General features: G+C 36.4%; 1 protein-coding gene across 1 annotated transcript; it reads right to left on the reverse strand.

Annotated features, from left to right (window-relative positions):
* Nucleotides 1-19,182: 19,182 nt before the first annotated feature.
* On the reverse strand, nucleotides 19,183-19,845 carry LOC145571283 (DNA repair protein XRCC3 homolog). Its single transcript, XM_081630346.1, has one exon. It carries the CDS (start codon nucleotides 19,843-19,845, stop codon nucleotides 19,183-19,185), a length of 663 nt encoding a protein of 220 aa, XP_081486472.1.
* Nucleotides 19,846-21,515: the final 1,670 nt, after the last annotated feature.

Below are 21,515 nucleotides of genomic sequence, written 5' to 3' on the forward strand. Positions count from 1 at the left end.
ATAAGTGTTTTCCAAAAACCAACCCTTAATTACATATTTTGTGCAAAAAATACCAGCATGATTCAGCTGGTTCACAACATGCCCAACCTATTCAATATCCTATGCTGCTTAGGGCTAACTACTCCTTGCATTGAAGGTTAAGGAGGGAGCTGAGTAGAGGGTCCTGCTCTGGTATTGGCTTGTGATGAAGAGGGGGGTTGTCTTGTTGGCAGTGGCTGGCTTGAACATTGTCTTGCAGCTGATTGAGATGCACTGCTTCCTTGAATCATGGCCTCAATCAAATTGCCTTCACAGTTTTAAATTGTAGCTTGCTGCCTTGTTGCTCCTTTTTGCTTAACAGACTGTGGTTTAGGAGGTGTAGAGATGCCTTGCTGCTGGAGAAGTTTCTTTTTAGTGGCTCCACCTTTGCAAGTTAGAGAGTTGTGGCCAAATCGCTTACAGTTGCCACACTTCACAATTACACATCTTTTCCCCTTTCTTTGCTCCCTTTCCTCCCTTTTCTTGTTTCTAGATGGTCAACCAACACTCCTCTTCACTGGGGGAGGGATCAATTTAGTAACATCCATTTCAAGCCACTATTCAAGGTCAGGGATTGGCAAAATGTTCCCACAATAAGCAGCTCTGTACCTAGCAACTGAATACCACTCACTCACATAGTCAATATATAGGCTCTTTCCCAGCATGTAAAATAACCCTTACCCTATGCTAACTTGGGATGCCACTAATCTGCCACCTACCACACACAGAAGACATAGAGTTCAAGGAAACTAGTAGCATACTCTTATCATCATATATCTCATACTCCCCTATTCCAGAAGTGTATGCATGACAGGCTCTTGATTCTTTGGTGATAACCCTTAGACTTTCCCTAATGTTAATAACATATTAAGATAGCGTAGGAACTTACGTTTATCATAAGTCATAGTCTTAAATAAAGAATACCTTCCAAGAGAGTTAGTATTGGGTAACTCCTGTCCACACCAATTGTATTATTGAAGCTCTCAACAAAATTATTGGTGTTCTAATTAGAGCATAGTGTTGGATCAAATTTCCACCTAGTCCATCTGTCTAGTGGACCAACATCTTTGAACCACTATACAACACCAAGACCAGCAGCTTTTTGAATTTGTTTCAGAGCCTTCTTAAATGTAAAAGCAGAGTATGCATTTGTGACTCCCCAAAACAGCTTGTGGATCAAAACCCCTGGGTATTCAGTCTTGAAATTTTTGCACAAATGTCTACCACAGTATCTCCTAGGAACTTTTGGCCACACTTGATCTAGGGAGGGATCAATACCCTTGTAAAACAACAAGTGGATTAATTAGACCATACACATGCATAAAACAAGTCAAGAATATAATTAAAACACTAACCTTTTAGATGATGGAAAAACCAACACTAGCTAGTCTTGTTCTCAGAGTTAACCACATCAATGGCCATTGGGAAAATCTCATTGTTTCTATCTAAAGAGATGGCTGACAATAGAACACCACCATAATTTCCCTTCAAGTGGCAGCCATCCTCTCCTACTAACCCCCTGCAACCTGATATCAAACCCCTAAATTGAGCAGCAAAACTGACAAATATGGACTTGAATTGTAATGGTTTCTCAGGTTGTTGTAAGGCTTTCCATGTGCAAAAAGCTACTGAAGCAGGGTTTCTTTCTCTTAATAACAAGCAATACCTATTTAACTTCTGTTGGAGTCATCATGACCACTTTGTATCATGTCCATGGCCAGAGCTTTCATTTTATACAAGGTGGATGTAGCCATAGTCAGCCCAAATTTCTCCCACAACAAAGCATTAAGTGATTTCCCTTTGATATCAGGGCTTTCATTCTCTTATGTCCTCTAAAAGTTTCTTGCACTACAAGAAAAAGGGAAATTAGCGACGGTCAAAGTAGTCGCTAATCCGTCGCAAAAATGGATTTGCGACGGATTTGCAACTATTTTGGATAGTCTCTAAAGACCTCGTCACAAATCCATTTTTGCGACTAATTTTTGAATAGTCGCAAATTTAGCGACGGATTTGCAACGACTTTGCAACTGTCATTTAGCAACTAACTTTACAATTTTTGCAACTAAATCACTGTCCGTTGTAAAATATTTGCGACGGATTAGTGACTATAGAGACCAATCTTGTAAGCCTACGGAGACCAATATTTTGCAACAGATTAGCGACTACAAGACCAAATTCTTGCGACTACGGAAACTAAATTTTTGCGATAGATTAGCGACTACGAAGCCCTTTGCGACTATTGAGACTAATTTTTTTTTTTTTGCGACGGATTAGCAACTATGAGACCAAACTTTTGCGACTACAAAGACCTTTTACCCATACATAAATTGAAATAACCTAAATGTTAATTTTATTCAAATATCCGATATATAATCAATTTTGTATCAATGTATTAAAAATTATTATTGTAAACTATATGACATATTGTTTCAAAAATCACCTCTAACACAAGTGAAGCTACTTCTAATAATTTAGAACTAACGACGATATACAAATATGTCTCCAAAAATAAAAGATCAAATGTTCACAAAATTACCATCAAGATAATTAAATCACTTTAGTTGCACCATGAGAGCGAGGTGATGTTAGTAATTTTTTCCTTCTTCCATGTAGCCTTTTCAAATTCATGATTTTCGGCAATTTTCTTAGCATATTTTAAGCTTTTTGCCACCATTTTTTGGCTTTCTTCTGCCTTGTTATGGTTTTCTTCCTCCATCATCTTTACTCTTCAACTTGAGAACTTAGTTGAGAAAACATGGAAGGAGTGAAAGATGATATAGTATAGTGAGAAGAAGGATATCTCAGCTCTTGTAGTACATTTGTGAAGCGTTCCCTAAACCGTAAACTTTTCCTTTCTTTTGCCCACCTACAACCTCCAAATAGACTGTGTCGAGGCTTACACAATTACTTTGTTCTTAAATTCCTCAAGTTTTTCCATATATTCTCCCTGCATTAAGATATGTAAATAATTATTTGTAACTATGGTCTCAATTGTCAAAACTTGACTTAAAGCATAAAAAAAAATGCAACACATATATTACTATAATTAATGTAAATAATTATTAGTAAAAATTTGTAAATTGAACAATTACCCCTTATAGGATATGGCTTCAAAATCTACTTCAATTTACATCATGCCATGCCACGTTAATTGGAACGAATACAAAAAATGTCTTAACAAATACAAAGTGATTTTATTGGAAGAAACAGGTTTAAAATGCTGGTTTAAGGGCAACAAATACAAACAATGTCTTAAATTGTAAGCTTACCTTAAACTTGTTTTACCATGAATTCAACAACGCCAGGCAAAAAAAAAAAAAAGGGGAAACAAACCACTCCCTCAGACGGGGTAGGTCAAATTACACTATCAATGTAATAATTCATTATTGTCAGCAAAGGGAACCCTTTCATAATTAAGAGCTTAACGCATACTAATGCATAGATAATCACTATAGTTTAATCAGATGAGTTCATAAAAAAAGAATTCAAATCAGACCTAAATCACCAAACTAGCAGCTACAAGAATTAAAAAAAAAAAGTAGCAAATCTTAGAGGAATAGCAGCATCTCAAAAATACGAAATATATAGCAGTGAATTCCACATTACAGCTGATTGTTCCCAGAAGATGGTGTTGCACTCCTGCAACACAAAACCCTGCATTACCCAACTTTGATGTATATGTGCTAAATATGTCATATAAAGGCTAAATAAATATTAATCTTTCAATCTTATCATGATTAACCCAGGTTGCAAAGATGTACACATCTTTAAGCAAGTCTCCATCAAAATCAGAATAATATTTTAGAATAAAAGATTAGAACAGAAAGTCAGAAGAGGGATCAAAAATGATTTTTGAAGTTCATTCAAAACTGAAGATTAGAAATGAACTTAAGAACTGAAATAAAAAATAAATTAGAACATGATTTCAGAATCGATATTTTAAAATAACATTCTAAAGGGGGATCAGAATTGCAATTTCAAAATTCATTCAAAACTGAATTTTTGAACAGATCAGAACTAAATATCAGACCTGAAAATCAGAATTGTAAGTCAAAATTGAAGATTAGAAAATTATATTTAAGAATTGAATATCAAAAATATATATTCGAACTGGATTTCAAAACCAATATTTTAAAACATACTTTTAGAATTGAAGATCACAATTGAATTTCAAAACATACTTTCAGAAGGGGGAATCAGAACAGAATTTTGAAACTGGTGTTCAAAATTAGAAATTATTCAAAACAAAAGATTAGAACATAATTGCAGCCCCACAACATCATTATGAGTTTATCGTCCACTCAAAACTCCAGGATTGATCTAATAATCTACCTAACAAAATGAACTGGACCCAATGAAGGCACTTGACACACATGCTAGTATAACCCCCTTAAAATTACTACTTGGGAGAGTAGGGGGATCAAATTAACAGCAATTGATAGCCATAAGATACATCTATCATTGCTGAAGTAGAAGATTATGCAAATTTGACAAATCATATACATCTACATATGGGAAGCCTATTCATTCCACAACTGGAAGAAATATTTTACACGGAATAAATATAAGCATATCTTCCATTAATGGGTGCACATTAAGATGCTGCATTGGATTTACTTTATAGTCTATCGTTATTTCTTTTTCTTTGTCATCGATCATTCTCCAAACCATTTTCATAATCCCACCCACAACCATTGTCACGGCAACCAAGCAGCAGCAATTTAGGCCAAGAAACAGAATTAAATCAGAGTAAATCCAGAATTAAATGGAGTTCGGTCGAACCTCAATACCCTTCATCCATAATTAACCCATTACAATTATAACTACATTCTAACCAATTAACCCCCTTTCTTTAGAAAATATATACTACGTATTTAAGAACTAATACAGAGAGAAAAAATGGTTGGAATTATCACATTTGCGATTTTTATATTGAAATTAATTAGGACTTTTGCATAATCAATCAATTTTGAATGATTTTTCAATAATTTATTTCAATAAAACCATGGCAACCATATTAAAATAAAAAAAAAAAATTGAACAAAAAAAAAATTCAATGATAACCCTAAAATTCACAATTGGCAAATTAAAGTAAGCAAAAGATGGAATGAATTGTAGGAAAATGAAGCATGCGTCAAACATTTCAACTAACCTGGGAGGAGATGTGATTGCGAAACGGCAGCAGATGAAGACCGATGGTGACAGGTTGATTCTCTGAACTACGCCTTCTGCGTTTTTTTTTCCTTTCGGTTGAGGAAGAAGAGTCTATATTGTCGATATTGATGAATATCGACTACAGTGAAATTTAATATCAATGCATGTTAAGAGAGTCGTTCATGAGAATCATGACTCTTAGTCAAAAAAAAAAAAAAAAAAAAAAGTCGTTCATGACTAAATTGTTATAGGCAAAGAATTCCTTGTTATGCTTAGGTTTTTAATTTCTGTAAAAAAATGGTAGGGACTACCGACTTAGTTCCAATATTAATTGCAAATTATAAATCCGTCAAAAAAATTACAAATAAAAAAGTTTCAAAATAATTAACCCCAACAACTATAATGTAGTCGCAAAATCTCCTAGAGCGTTGCAAATTAGCAACTATGTAGCAACTACTACAAAATCAGTTGCAAAATTTGCGACTACTCATCTCTGTTAGTCGCACAATATATTTTTTACGACTGAATATCATGGTAGTTGCAAATATCAGTCTCAAATTAGTGACCGCATAGCAACTACAACAAAATCAGTTGCAAAATTTGCGACAGCGCATCTCTTTCTGTCGCAAAAATATTTTTTGCGACTGAATATTAGGATAGTCGCAAATATCTGTTGCTAATTCCCCTTTTTCTCGTAGTGTTGGTTGCCACTCACAATTGCACATTGGATTATTTACAAGGTTCATGTCACACACATGGCCATTCTTAATGCTTTTTATGGCATAAGTGTATCCATCTGGTAGTAAGCTGACATGGATTCACCGGCCACACCTTGCATCAGCACATTCAGCGGTGTATCTATCACACTCTGCTCTCCTCACTATCGATGAAAAACCCTCCTAAATACAGTAATCCCTCAAGGTTTCCTTAAAATGCTCTCTATCCACAAAAAGTTGTAATGCTTTCAATCTAATCTTCCCTATGTCTGAATCAAAATAAACTTCTCCATTCCCATACACCCTACTCAAATAGGCACCATCATCATCATAAAAAGACTCATATGACCTAAATGGCTCCCAACCACCAACAACATAGTTTCTGTTCAACAAATCCCTAACATTCTCTTCAAGTTCATCACTCTCTTCCCTAGATTTAGTCTGATCTTCCTCACATGCATTTGATGGTTGATATTCACCTTCAGAATCATCACTCCCTAATCCACCATTGCCCACCCCTTGTTCATAATACCTCACATTAGGGTCCCTCTCTCTACACCTACCTCTTACAATTTGACCGGGGGGAAACTAAATGTGAAGGAATCATAATCCCCTTCAATCTAGCAGCGGTGTGAGGCAGTTTTTTACCATGAGGAAAAATAACAGTTCTATTTCTTTTTTTTGGAGGGGGTGTAGGTTGATTAGTTTGAGGGCCTGTTTGTGTTTGAGGAGGTGGGTGTGTTTTAGGAGTGGGTGTGTTTCAGGAATGGGGTGTGTCCCGTCATTCATTTCATCACCATCAACTGCAAGTGAAACAAAGAGAGGGGAGTTTTGTAGAGGTGCAAGTCTGGACTCTTTTTGAGTGGATGTGTAGGAGATTCAATTGTTAGGCCTACAGTTTTGGGGTTTTTCCTTACTTTCAGTTTGGACTTAGGAGGTTTACTGGGCCCAACAATTGTTTGTCCTATTGGGGTTGATGGGGAGTTAGATGGGCTAGCGGTAGATGAGCCAGCAGCGAGTGGATCAGCATTGGATGGGCCAATTAAATTTGAAGCAGGAATTAATAACTATTATGGTTTAACTGTTTTGGCAAGGTTCCATATGAAACTAGGCTCATCTAAATAACCCACCCACACATCAATCTCCCTCTTAGTAATATTCTCAAACATTTTCATCAAACTACCATCATCCACTAACTTAATAGCCTTCATTTGGTAACGATAATGCAAACCAGAGAAAGTAGGCAGCTCAAACTCTCTTCTTTGAAATTCCTCACACATGTCATTAATCACATCAATTAGCAAACACTTATTAATATCATCAACCGTTAACTCAACATAGTTACCACAATAATGGATTTTCAAAATCCTAGAATCATCCATCTGCAAATTCAAACAAATAAACCAACAACACAAATATCAACTGCAGCCCAAGTTTTAAACAAAACAAAACTCCCCACAACAGCTACCAGTTCAGCACATCAAATTGCAACAACTAGCAGTAACACACATTACACTCCAAACACGATATACCCAAACACTATACAAATCATCAGCAAATTGGCAAAACCCATAATTTTGTAAATTCTACAACATTTTTCATTTCGAATACCAATTTATAGTACGTTCCCAAACATAAAAACACAAAATTAAAGGCCGAGCAAACATACCTTCGCCAATTACAGAGCTACACTGTCGTCGCCTTCTTCTCCTCTGTCCACCGCTACAATCGCCCTCTAAAAAACCCTAAAAATTCGATCTTTGTAGAAAATGATTTTGATCAAACTTAGGGTTTATGGGTGAGAGAATTAATTTATGGTGAAACAGAGAGTAGAGTTAGAGAAGGAATTAATTTAAGGAGAGAGAAAAGTACAATTAAAAGGTGAAGTTAGGTGACGGAGTAAATGCTCCTCTGACGTCCATCATAAATGTTGCTTACGTAGGGTACCGTACAGTTACTAAATGTACCCCGAGGTTACATTGTGGAATTTCTCAAAAGGTTGGGCACACCTTAGAAAACCCAACACCTCATGGTTATTATGTACTCTCTTTCCGTTTTTAAATACTTGCTCCACTTTTCTTTTGCGGTTGCTTTTAAATACTTGCTCTATTTCCTTATTTGGAAATCTTTTACAATAATTAATTCATTTCTCTCTCCTCAATACTCTCCACTACTTCTTTTTTTTACAATTATTCTTCTACCAACCCCACTACTCCATATTTTATTAATTTATTCAATTTCTCCTAAAATTCCACGCATGAAGAAATGAAGCAAGTATTTAAAAATAGAGGGAGTAAAAAAAACCTTTTCTTTTTAATTGATTGGCAAAATACGAAGTAAAAAACTTTGTAAAGAGGACAAAAGATTCAAAGACAAGGACACTGAAATCTGCCAAATGCCAACGCATCTTCCAAATAACACACATTTCTAAAAAGCACGATGCTAAATTGCTAATATAGTGACTTTACTGACATTACCACTTTTAGTTGTTTGGAGTGGATTGCCTACTCCATCACTCTGTCTTTTCCTCATACAATTCACTCATTCAAAATGGTTCAAGGGGTTAGCACCAACAAATCTGCCCGATTTTCTTCTGGTAATCTTTCAATCTTTTTTTCAATTGTTAAATTTCTTACCTTTCTATTAATATGTGCTTTGATATGTTCGAGTCCCTAAAATAACGGTTAAAATGTTAAATGTGCACATGATTCGTAAAAACGGGAGTAATTATAAGGTTTTTTTTTTTTTAACTAAGTATATTGGCTGGTTTTTTTTGTTGTTCTTCTAATATGGATATATGAATTTAAAGAGGATTTTTAAGTCTCTACCTACTTGAGACCAGCTTGGTCTCAAGTAAGGGTACTTAGGTCATTTTCCCTTAAAAGCTGTCTTTTTATATAAAAAAAAAAAACCGTCAGTGATGGGCCCCCCACTTGGTTTCTTGTGAAAAGTTGTAAAACTCTGAAAAGTGGAGAGAGAAAGCATTAGAAGCTTTCATAATCTTAAAATAGTGAAAGAGGGAAAGTGAAAGGTTTATGCTCAAGGAGAGAAAGAGACGAAGAAACTGCAGCATTTCACCTGAAGGCGTAGAAATTCTGCATATCGGTTTGAAGACACTGAACATCCATCTTGCAGTTAGTTTGTTGGTAATTTTGTCAAAAAATTTTGGATTTAGCATTTGTTGAAGTATTAGGGTTTTAGTATACATTTGCACTGTATTTTTATAGATTTTAATTTTGGATTTTTTGTTATATGTGCTGCATTTTTTGTGGTGAAATTTGATTATATGAAGTTGTCATTTTGGGCTCATGTTTGAAATTTGTGTGATGGATGATTGATGAATTTTTCAAAATGGATGATTTTTTTGTTATTTTAATTGTTGAATTTTGGGCTCTTGTTGGAAAATGGATTTGTTGTCGTGTTTGTGTGTTCCTGTTGTTATGTTATGAAGTTTTAGAGTGATATCACTGAAAATGGATTAATTACAGTGATATCACTGAAAATGTGGGAAAATGCGAATTTTGTTAACAGAAGGGTATAATGGTGCCTGAATATGCAGTGTTGGTATTGTATTAATACCATTATATGTCTGTTTGGTATTGTATTAATACCATTGTGTGTTTTTATTGTATTAATACCATTGTGTGTTCATTGTGTGTTTGGTATTGTATGAATACCATCAGATAACATCTTGTTAGGTCTCGATGACAACGATAAGCATATATTGTATTTATATATATTGTATTAAAACAGCTAATCACTTCCCCTTAAAATAAACAGCTCATCACTTGATATAAATTGAGAAAATTGTAGTGAGCACATTAATCAAACCCTAGGCAATGGCACAATATAAATGCATGCTATTATATTGTGGTGTTTGTGTGTTCCATGTGTGTCTGTTTTTAATGTGATTTGAATTCTTGTGTTTAATGGATTGTATTTTTTTGCTTTGTTTTAGTCATGGTGTTGGAGAAATCTGGTGACTCCTCAATAAGCTGCAAGCGTAATTGGGGGGTGAGTGTAATTTAATGTGATTTGAATTATTGTGTAATGAAGAAGTGTAGTAGTTTGTTTGTAATAGTTATAGAATAAAGATGTAGTTCAATTACCTGGGACAGACCACCTGTGTGTAATTTATTCACCGTTGTATGCTTTGCAGGGTACCTTGAAAAAAATTATGAAAACTGTACCAGCGGCTTCTTCTAACAAACAAATGGATAAGCGGAAATTGAAAGGTGTGGTGGAGGAGGTAGTACCTCAGGATTTAGTAGTTGAGGAAGAGTTTGAGGATGAAGATGTTAGTGAAGCAAGTACTGATGATGATGATTATGTAGAAGAGGATGAAGAGGTTGATCCTGATGATGAGTTAGATGCTGGTGACTATGTACAAGAGGTGTACGTAGAAAGCAAGAGTGGGCGTAAGAAGCGTAAAGTGGTTGAGGAAGTGGTTGAGTAAGAAGAACCTGTGCCCAATACTACTACAAGCAAACCTGTTAAGCAACAGAAGAGGATAATTAGAACAGTGAAGCGTCCCCCGGCTGCAAAGAGGCAATATGTTCAGAGGCCGGCACCTGTTGAGAGGATGTACGTGGAGAGGCCGCCAGCCGTGGAGAGGCTGCCAGCCGTGGAGAGGCAGCCAGCCGTGGAGAGGCAGTATGTGGAGAGGGAATACGTTGACAGGCCGGCTGTCGTTGAGAGGCAATATTTAGAGAGGAGGCCTGCTGCTGCAGAGAGACAATATGTGGGGGGCAGGCAGTATGTGGAGAGGTCCGCACCAGTACATAGGCGACGATTAGCTGTGGAACAAGATGATCAGGTGAAATTTAAAGTTAATAGTGTTTTTTGAATAGTTTGTAGTTTAGGGTTGACTTTATTTACCAATGCATATTTTTGGTGTTGCTGTAGATTGATCTAGAACCGGGCCCATCGGTCGGTGAGAAGGTGAAAATGAGTGGGGTTGTGGTTAGTACGCAGTTGAGGAAGTGCAAGAAGGTAAATTGAGTTTATTGTAATAATTTTTTGTAAGTTAATGGTGCATGTGCATTAGGCTTACATTTCTGATGGGATTTTGTGTTTTGATTCGACAGTCTGCAAATTACATTTGCCGTGTTTCTGCATTTTGTGACCTGATTACTGTGCTGAAAATTGAGCAAGGGAAGATTGACCTTCTGAATAGGTGTGGTTTTGGAGGGCTGTTGAAGTTGAAACTTAAAAAAATTGATCGTAGGTTTTGTTACTGGCTGATGACAAGGGTTGACCATGAGAGGAGTATGTTTGTCGGTGTTGATGGGAAGGAGTTGCCTCTAGGACCCGAGCAATGGAGGTGTATTTTTGATCTTGCTCGGGGTCCAAATCCCGTGCCAGAGGCTGTAGAGGATCCAGTTATGGAGAGTAAGTTGACCGACATTGTTAGGAATTTTGGTGATGTGAATGCTAGTGGGAGAGATTATATCTCGATTCAGAGGGCGTATGATTGTTTAGGGTTGATGCCAATTGGAACAGAGGAGGAGAAGGACCATTTTATGAGGGCGTTTCTAATAGTTGTGTTGGGCTGTATTCTGTGTCCTACGACTAATGGGCAGAGCTTGGCTACTAGCTTGTTGCTTGCTGTCACTGTTGGTGCTGATGCTAGTCAGTATGACTGGTGCTCTATGGTACATAGTAGGTTGATGGGTCATGTGCGTGACTTTCAGAAGAGATTTGATGCTAAAGGCTTTGCTACTGGTGGAGGTGGTTGTGGCCTTTTTTTTATGGTGAGGAGATTGTTACTTGGTTTAAAATGTTGTGTATTTCTGCTGTTATGTGTAGTCTATGAAGTTTGTATTTTGTTATTTAAATGTATACTTGTTTAGTTCTGATTATTATACTTAGTAGAGTTTTGTTTTTGTTGTAGATTTTTTATTTGGATCATCTTGCGTTGCCACCGCTTACCTGGGGGAGAATGCCCAGAATTGATGTCTAGACGGAGAAGAAAATAAGTGCAGCTATTCAGCAGGACTTGTTGCCATCTTTAGATTATGGAAAAGTGAAAGTAAAGTCCATTTATTATGTATTCCATATTTCAAATATTCCGGTTTTCCAAGTTGTTGTTGTTGATTCTTCTGTTTTGTATCCTTGTCTTTGTCAGTTGCTTGACGTAGCGTATGGGGAAAGGCATCCATGGGAGCCTAGGGACACTGCGGAATCATTAGAAGTCAGGGTTGGAAATGAGGTATGTTGGCAATTATGTAGACGAGATTCGATTATGCTGCTAGTATATTGAGCAATAATGGATTGTAACTATGCACACTTCACATATTTATGCATTAAAATTTCTGAATCTTCCATTTGTTATATATGCTTTTGTTTTAATTATATACTTGTTATTTCTGGCCATATATGTATATATTTTGTTATTATTGATTTTGCTTATGATATTAGTGATTAGTGGTCCTTAACAGCTGAATAATTTTTTTGTTTTAGTGTTTAATATATGATGATATGATGAATTGTATATTGCATGTGGTCTTCCGAACAGGAAGAAGTAATTCATGTTTTGAGGGATAAATTATGTTCTACTAATTGCATTTTTGCACTGCCTTGATTTGGTTTACTTTAATTTGTTCCCTAATTCATGTTTTGAGGGATAAATTATGTCCTACAAGTTACAATTACATGAAATCATTCTATACTTTTAATTCTGACCAATTACAAGTTACAATTTGAGACCTTTAAGCATACTTTGTGTGCTACTTGATTAATTCTGACCAATTGATTGTATTGCCTTTATGAATATTTTGCTCTCTGATCAGGCTTTTGGCCCCATAATCAGAAATAATTATTGACTTTGTTGTCACATTATCCTCCCAATCCGTTGTAATTAAGGATATGACTTGATTTTACCAAAGACCCTATGTTATAATAGTTCATCCTCTTGCTCCATCACTTCTATTTGTCATGTCATACCGAGAAGATGATTTTTTTTCTTTTGAACATCATATGTTGTTTCTTCACATTTTTCATGTACTACACCTAAGTTAGTGGTTGCATACCATTCTGCTGAATAAAAATGCATTCACTTGGTTGGTTATACCATCCTAATCATAGATGGTATCAATTGTGTTATCATCCTAGTGGCATCCATGGGAGCCTAGGGACACTGCGGAATCATTAGAAGTCAGGGTTGGAAATGAGGTATGTTGGCAATTATGTAGACGAGATTCGATTATGCTGCTAGTATATTGAGCAATAATGGATTGTAACTATGCACACTTCACATATTTATGCATTAAAATTTCTGAATCTTCCATTTGTTATATATGCTTTTGTTTTAATTATATACTTGTTATTTCTGGCCATATATGTATATATTTTGTTATTATTGATTTTGCTTATGATATTAGTGATTAGTGGTCCTTAACAGCTGAATAATTTTTTTGTTTTAGTGTTTAATATATGATGATATGATGAATTGTATATTGCATGTGGTCTTCCGAACAGGAAGAAGTAATTCATGTTTTGAGGGATAAATTATGTTCTACTAATTGCATTTTTGCACTGCCTTGATTTGGTTTACTTTAATTTGTTCCCCAATTCATGTTTTGAGGGATAAATTATGTCCTACAAGTTACAATTACATGAAATCATTCTATACTTTTAATTCTGACCAATTACAAGTTACAATTTGAGACCTTTAAGCATACTTTGTGTGCTACTTGATTAATTCTGACCAATTGATTGTATTGCCTTTATGAATATTTTGCTCTCTGATCAGGCTTTTGGCCCCATAATCAGAAATAATTATTGACTTTGTTGTCACATTATCCTCCCAATCCGTTGTAATTAAGGATATGACTTGATTTTACCAAAGACCCTATGTTATAATAGTTCATCCTCTTGCTCCATCACTTCTATTTGTCATGTCATACCGAGAAGATGATTTTTTTTCTTTTGAACATCATATGTTGTTTCTTCACATTTTTCATGTACTACACCTAAGTTAGTGGTTGCATACCATTCTGCTGAATAAAAATGCATTCACTTGGTTGGTTATACCATCCTAATCATAGATGGTATCAATTGTGTTATCATCCTAGTCATAGATGGTGCCTTAACCCAATTGTATTACCATCCTAGTCATAGATGGTGCTTACACTTGCAAATGTATTTTAGTGTTAGTGATAATGGTTCCAAAAGCCAATACCTCTATTACTTTTGGATGGTATCAATACCTCTATTACAGTCCTAGGCATAGGTAGTTCCACAAGTTGCAAGATTTAGTATTGATTCTTGGTTGTTGTTTGTACTGGCCATCTGTGTGTATTGATCTTTATGTATTGTAGGTGGTGAAAATATTGAAGCCCTATCTGGAGAGATTTGAGAGCATTTTGAATGCCACTAATAGGGGTTTTGTTAGGAAAGCCCCTAAGGAGAGGTCTCCAATTGCGAGGTCATTGGTACTTTGATATACATTGTGGGTAATTATATACCATCCTGACTATACATGGTACATTTTACAATTAGGATGGTATCATATGGAGGTCATAAGTACTTTCCCATAAAGGTAATTATATACCATCCAGGCCATAGTTGGTACCAAATTCTCATACATGGTACTATCTTATACCATCATCACCATATTATACCATCACCATATTACACCATCTAGACCATAGATGGTACCATATTATACTATCATCACCATAATATACTTATTGGACCATAATATATTGGACCATGGATAGTTCCCTTTTTTATTCGATATATTAGTTCCGTTCCTTATTATATTGGACCATGGATAGTTCCCTTTTTTATTCGATATACCATCCTGTTATACCTAGATTAGTGGAATAATCAGAACATCTAAATCACCAACTCACTATACATCTCCATCAAGATAGAAAGTACTTCAGGTCAAAACTAAATACAGAGACCTTATATTCTTATGGGCTATGTTGAATTACATGGATTACATGGAGAAAAAGGGTTAGTTAATAAACGACTTAATATACACTAACAATATTATTATTAATGGGCTGTGTTGAATTACCGTATTATATTATCATCACCAAAATATACTTATACCATCCTGAACCATGGGTACTTCCTTTTTTATTCAGGATGGTATTGTATTGAAACCATCGTATAACATAGAAAACACCTTCATAGTTCTGTTGGTGTTATGTTGTACTAAAATGGTTGTAATAGGTCTTTGATGGTGTTTCTCCTGTTTTACGTGCAGGGGTCATAATTGGATGGAGTAAATGGCGTTGTAGTTGCATTTATTGTGAATTTAATGTTGGACTATAAATATGGGGTGGTAGATCTTGTAAATGTATATGTTCAGGATATATCATTTCTTTTAAAATGACAACTTCTCCAAATATTTGTAGTAAGTTAAAATCCACCCAATTATCCCCTAGTACACGAATTCCGTATCATCCACCTTATGTTATGTATCTTAAGCCTCTAGAGACATGTGAGGTAGACTTTGATATCAACAACACGGTGTATTACAAGAAGTACGATGATATTGATCGCGTGGATCCAATAGAACTAGTCGAGTTAAGGGTTTCTTTGTTGTCTTCTGCGGTTTATTGGGAGCCTTTCATAGGACGGTTCATGCTCATACCATCAGGTGAGAAAATCTTCCCTAGTCACTTACCTTTTTTGTGTGATTTGTATTGCATGCATAGGGGTTGGTGGGATTATCTTCAGTGGGAATTACAAAACTTGGGACAAGGCTTGATTCCTGAAAATTTACTACCAATATTTGATCCAAAACCCCAATACCAATTTGATAATTTGGCTATGTATGCTGTACCAACGAAGACATCTCCGATCTTTGTTGGTTCTTTCACTGATTCTATCCATGTAATGGAATTGGCTACTGTTGCGGTGGTGTTGCATGTCCAAGTGTATTTTTCATATTCCAAAAAGCGGCAACTGCGTTTCCATGTCCACAAAATTAAGGCTGCTCCAACTTCACCGTACTCCAGCTCAACACCGATCATTCCAAAAGGGAAAAAAATTGTTTTCTGGAATGCTAGAGGAATGAACCGTCCATGTTTTGTACGTCATTTCTATGAACTTTATCAACGTCACCAACCAACCATAATGGTAGTGACAGAAAGCCGTAACAGGTATAAAGATCTGCTACTTATTAAACTAGCACTCCCTTTGACTTATGAGTTGGACTTGTATGGTCCTATAGCTTCACCGGGTGGTGTAGTGGTGCTTTGGGGCAAAGGTGAAGTTCAACCTATGGCCCATCCACTCAAACACCCGGATGTACCACAGATAGTTCAGCAAGTTGTTAACCTTTCGTTCCACGTAAGATTAAAAATTATTTATATTGGTGCATTCTTCATACCATCCAATTTGTGGTTAGTAGTTGTCTCACTACGAATTTTATCAACTTTTGCAGGGAGCTCGTGGGTGCATCACCCACTAGCAGGAGGTCACTGAAACAACTATTCGGACAATCAGTCAATGGGAATAAGAGTTCCAAAAAAATCAGAGCTTATTTTAGATGGTACCTCATTGCCATGTTTGCTAATACCAATTAGAAAGTACTTGGTACTAATATGATTTGTGGTGGTGCTTTATTTTGAATATATATTATTGTAAACATGAGTATGGTACCATTATGGAACCATCTGATGCATTATGGTACTTATATTAGTGAATTATATTTTACGCTCGTGTTTATTGTTTTTCAATTACATTTTAAAGTAACCCTTTTGTAATGGCAAGATCATTTTAGATGGTATGTGATCACTTTTGTAATGGTAAGATCATCTTAGATGTGATCAGTGTGGTAATAGCATGTAGATGGTATCACGTAATGAATTTGTTTGTATGATGGTGTTACTTTTCATGTTATCATTTTGCATCATGTATACGATGGTATGACGTATGATGTTGTTCGCACACCATTATTCAACGTTATGGAGGACATTGTTCACACCACACAACTTAATGCTGCCCCTCCTTTTTATGAGTTGTAGAGCTGTTGAATAAATTTTGCAACTATTTTTGGACCTAACTTTCAACAAATTTTCAACTTAGTTGAAAAAAATCCGCTATAAAAGGGCCATTGGTTTTAGTTAAATGATACCATATTGTCATCATTCTCCAAGCTGAAAATGGAGTACGAAAATCTCGAATGCACGACGATAATATTCAAAAAAGGCATGAAAGAAAAACTGGTAAGATTTAACATGATCATTCATTCAATCATTTCATTGTTACTATGTGGTTATATTATTGTGCATGTAACGATAAATCTTTATTTGTTCAGCCTTTACCGGTCGCATGGAGACCGTGGCTACATCGCCCCACAGACGTGGCTAGGGTAATGCGTGTTAATAAGGGTCGGGTATGGGATGTAACTCTTTCTAGGACTGAAGTTACTTCGCAAAATCCAGTGTTTCTCCACCTTGGGTGGGACACATTTGTCGCTGATAACACCATTGTTGCAGGTGAGACACTAAAGGTTTATTATGCCACCGACGCTTTATTTTACGTACACATATTTTCACCAGCCAATGAGGAAAGACTACCAAACGCTGTTGAACAGTAGAGGGGAAAACACTGATCATATGTTGTGTTATCAAAAACCTATCTTTATTCTCAATTAATGTTTGTCATACTAGGTACCATCTAGCCAATTGTTAGTAATGTATTCATACTAACCTGGTGTTCGTTGGTATTTTCCATTTTTATTCCTTTTTTATAATGTATAATTGGTTATGTGTAATTGTTATAATTAAATAAGGTGAGAGGAGGGTGAAAGAATCCCTAGTCACTAAATTTAGTGTATGTGTTGTAATAAAAGTGGAGTACACACTTCATTAAATGAGAAGTCACCTTTAACAAGATTCTCATTAAATGTGTATTTCCTTCAATGCAATAACTCTTGATGGGAATAAAAGCATCAGAAAGCTCATCTCTTTCAGTCACTTCCATTAAATGAAGTAAATGGAACTGATCGTTCATAAATGATAAATGCATTACTTCTTTATCTATTGATATATGTGTTCGGGTGTTCAAGAAATTACCACCACCTATGTTGGTGTTGGAGAAACCCCATTCTCACATACAACGGTATAATTAAGACCGCAAATGGTATCACATAAATAAATGTAAAGATGTTAAATAAGTTAAAACTACCGTTGTTCTCAGCCAGCCCTCAAATAGAGTTTTGTAAACATCAAAAATAAAAGCCATTTTGTAAACATCTAGTAGGTAAAACAACAAGCAATATGCATCCTTTCTAAACTCTCTCCCAGGCCCTAGTTCTAGTAGAGTCAAGTAAGGATAATCGGGATGAAACCTTAAACCGCGTATAGCACCCGAACCTTTACCACTGTAAACAGCTAGTTGAAATGGCCGAATTAGATTCTTCGACCGGTTCTCGAGAACTATGGCACCTATGGAATCTTTGACATCCCTCTCTCCCGGTTCTTCCAGTTCCTTGCATATGTCGAAATCTTCAACCTTAGCTTTTCCCTTTTCGGCATACATGTACCTGCGGGTCATGCTCCTTGTGACTCTTTTATGGGTTGACGAAGACTCATCGTGTTCTTTTTTTCCCATGATCAAATTTGATAAAATATAAAATGTAACAATTTAGCAAACAATGTTTCAATTCAACATTTGGAGAGTACACTATTATATTTTGTTTAGGTTGCAAGTACAATATGGGTATAATGTATTAATTCTGAGGATGCACTTTCTTTAATTCAAGTTGTTGGTATGCTGTTAATGTCATGTACGGATTTATGTGCTAGTGTACTGCACATTTAACAATACCATCCTAAGCTAGATTGGTATTTGTAATATATTCAAATAGTATACCATCTAGCATAAACATGGTACTGAGTACTATCACACTAACTCGTAAAAGACATGTATCACAAACTTTTAGTATACCTCGCCTAGGTAACACATTCAAATAATTGAAATCACTTTTATTACAGCAAATACACTAATGTGTGTGGTACCAATTATGGTCTGGAAGGTATGTAATTACCCACCATGTATAAGATAGTATTATTGACCTCCATATGATACCATCCTTATTGAAAAAGATACCATCCACACACAGTCGGGATGGTATAGTGTGGGACATTATTAGTACCATTAACCTCTACGATAGTATAACATGCAATGCCTCTAATCTGACAAACCCGTAGCTGTTACACTAAAGGGACAACGTCGCCCTTGAAGGTGTGGGGAGCTGCTCTTTACTACCATCCACTCCCTGTACCATGACTGAGTGTCTGTGTTGAATTGCTTTGAAATGAACATCTTATTTGGAATAAAACCCTCCCCCCAGGCAGTCCCCAAGGATGCTTTGACCTCCCGGCCCGAACGTAAAGGTTTTCAAGGACAAGCTCCCCGAACTAAACGCTGCGTCGAACACATCTGTGACCTCGTTCACGACAATGAGTGCAATGCTGTAACTTTCAGCGATTTGTTTCATTTTTCTAGCTACGGCCAGTAACGTTCGATGCCGTTCGTAATATCCCTTAGATGTGTTGTCATGGTCGTCGCGGAATAAATGTGTTATAGAATCAAGCACGACTACCCTGGTGTGCCTACATCCTTCATGTGACTGCAACACCATTTGCTCCACTTGGTTCAACACTAATAGAATTTGTTGAGAATTGTCAACCTTCTTCACTTGAACCAAACTAAGTGGATTTTCAACAATGGAGTGGTGTTGTAAAAGATGTGTACTTATCTGACTAAGCCTCTTAACCGGAAACACCGGGCACGCTTGTATGTAAATAGAGGATCCATATAAGCCACCATCTTCCGGCAACAACGTACAATTCAATACCAACTGCAAGCATATTTGTGTTTTACCCACGCCACTTTCACCGTAAATTTCAGTTACCTCACCGATGCGTACACCACCTTCTAAGACCAAGTCTAATCTTTGACATTTGGTCTTACATTTTTTATTCATTTTCATAACTGTGGGTATAATTTTTTCACTACTTTTATATATAGGGGGGACTAGGATATATATGTGGATAATGCCTTTGGATTACATTATCCACAAGTACATGCAAGTACATGCAACACGTAAACACCCACACAACCGTGATTTAAGCATGTCCTATGATGGTATAATTGACATCCTCATTGGTTTTGATGCTTGTGGTTTGGCATACCTTTCCAAGGGCTAGATGGTATGTAATGCATTCCATCACATGTTAGTTAAATACCATTAGCCTACTTTTGTACCACATCCAGGACATTTTAAAATAGTAATTAAATATTACAACAATACACAAAAAAAACACAATAATTCATAACAACGACTCATAACAGCACAACAACCAAGTTCGATAAAGTCAACCATTATTAAAGGAGAAACTAGGATGGGGATGTAGATTTCGAAAATGTGGATTTGGATTTTGCATAAGGGTATGCGAATGTGGATTTTGTATGCTATTGTTGGGCACATGCGCCGGGTTGATAAAATGGCTGCCATCACCAAATTGGACTTGACCATACGCATTGTTGGCGGTGAAGTAACCAACTGCCTCACTATGCTGGCTCATATGTATCCCACCAGCCAGCACCCTCCTGGAAGGACCACTCCCACTTCCGGTGAACACCAACGGGTCACCAGCAAAGTATCCTTGGTTGTTCACCTATATATTCATATAAATACCACAACTATGAATACAATCATCTCCAACACCAACACTTAACAACACACTAAAATATACACTTTACTCAAATTATAGTTACCTGATTATTGGGGAACATATTCCCAATATGGTGCAGAGAAGGTAATACATTTGGGAAACCAACCTGTATTAATGTAATCACTTAGATAGTGAATAATAAAAAAAACGGAAAAGATTTGGCACAATACTAAAACACTTAAAGCAGTTCAACTTACTTGTTGTTGCATGAACTCAGGTGGATAGGGATTCCCATGACCGTATTGTACTTCGTTCTCATGTCCCTTGCCCAGTTTCTTTTTGCCCCCTGTCTTCGGTACCTTAGCCATGGCCTTTTCCACTGGAGATACGTAACGTGTTGTTCGAGGTCTCCCCTTCTTATTATTACCCCGAGGTTCTGGATCTTCCACACATGGAGAAGTATTTGGTGTATCCGTTGAACCTACAACACTGCCCTTGTTAACTGAGCTTAGGGTTAAGGAAGTTGGAGGTACACCATGTTTCACAGGCTCCATTTCACCACTAGGAGGCCTTTCTTCACCACCCGAACCTTGGCCTGACCCCTCAGCCAACACCTGCAACTCATCGACTTTTAGGCTCATAAGCTGAATCAAGTCCATGAGCACTTCCATTGCTTCATTAGATGCAGAAGCCCGAAGTACAATAGGTTCAAGTGCTAACATAAGCTGATCATATTTTCGCACATCCTCTGTTTTTGATGCGTCGTGGTACGCAACTTTGACAAGCATATGTTTCCTACTTATGTCCTTTCTCCACCTATCCACAACATACATGGATGGAACTTCAGTCACTCCACTCATGTTTAACACCTTTATTATATGCCTGCAAATAATTCCATGACATTCAAAATGTCGACAGTCACAGTTTGCCTCTTTCCTTTCTGTATTATACAGAACAATATATTCCTTCAACCGCCCTT

Source organism: Chenopodium album, chromosome 12, assembly GCF_948465745.1.
Source record: "Chenopodium album chromosome 12, dcCheAlbu1.1, whole genome shotgun sequence".
Classification (NCBI taxonomy): Eukaryota; Viridiplantae; Streptophyta; class Magnoliopsida; order Caryophyllales; family Amaranthaceae; genus Chenopodium; species Chenopodium album.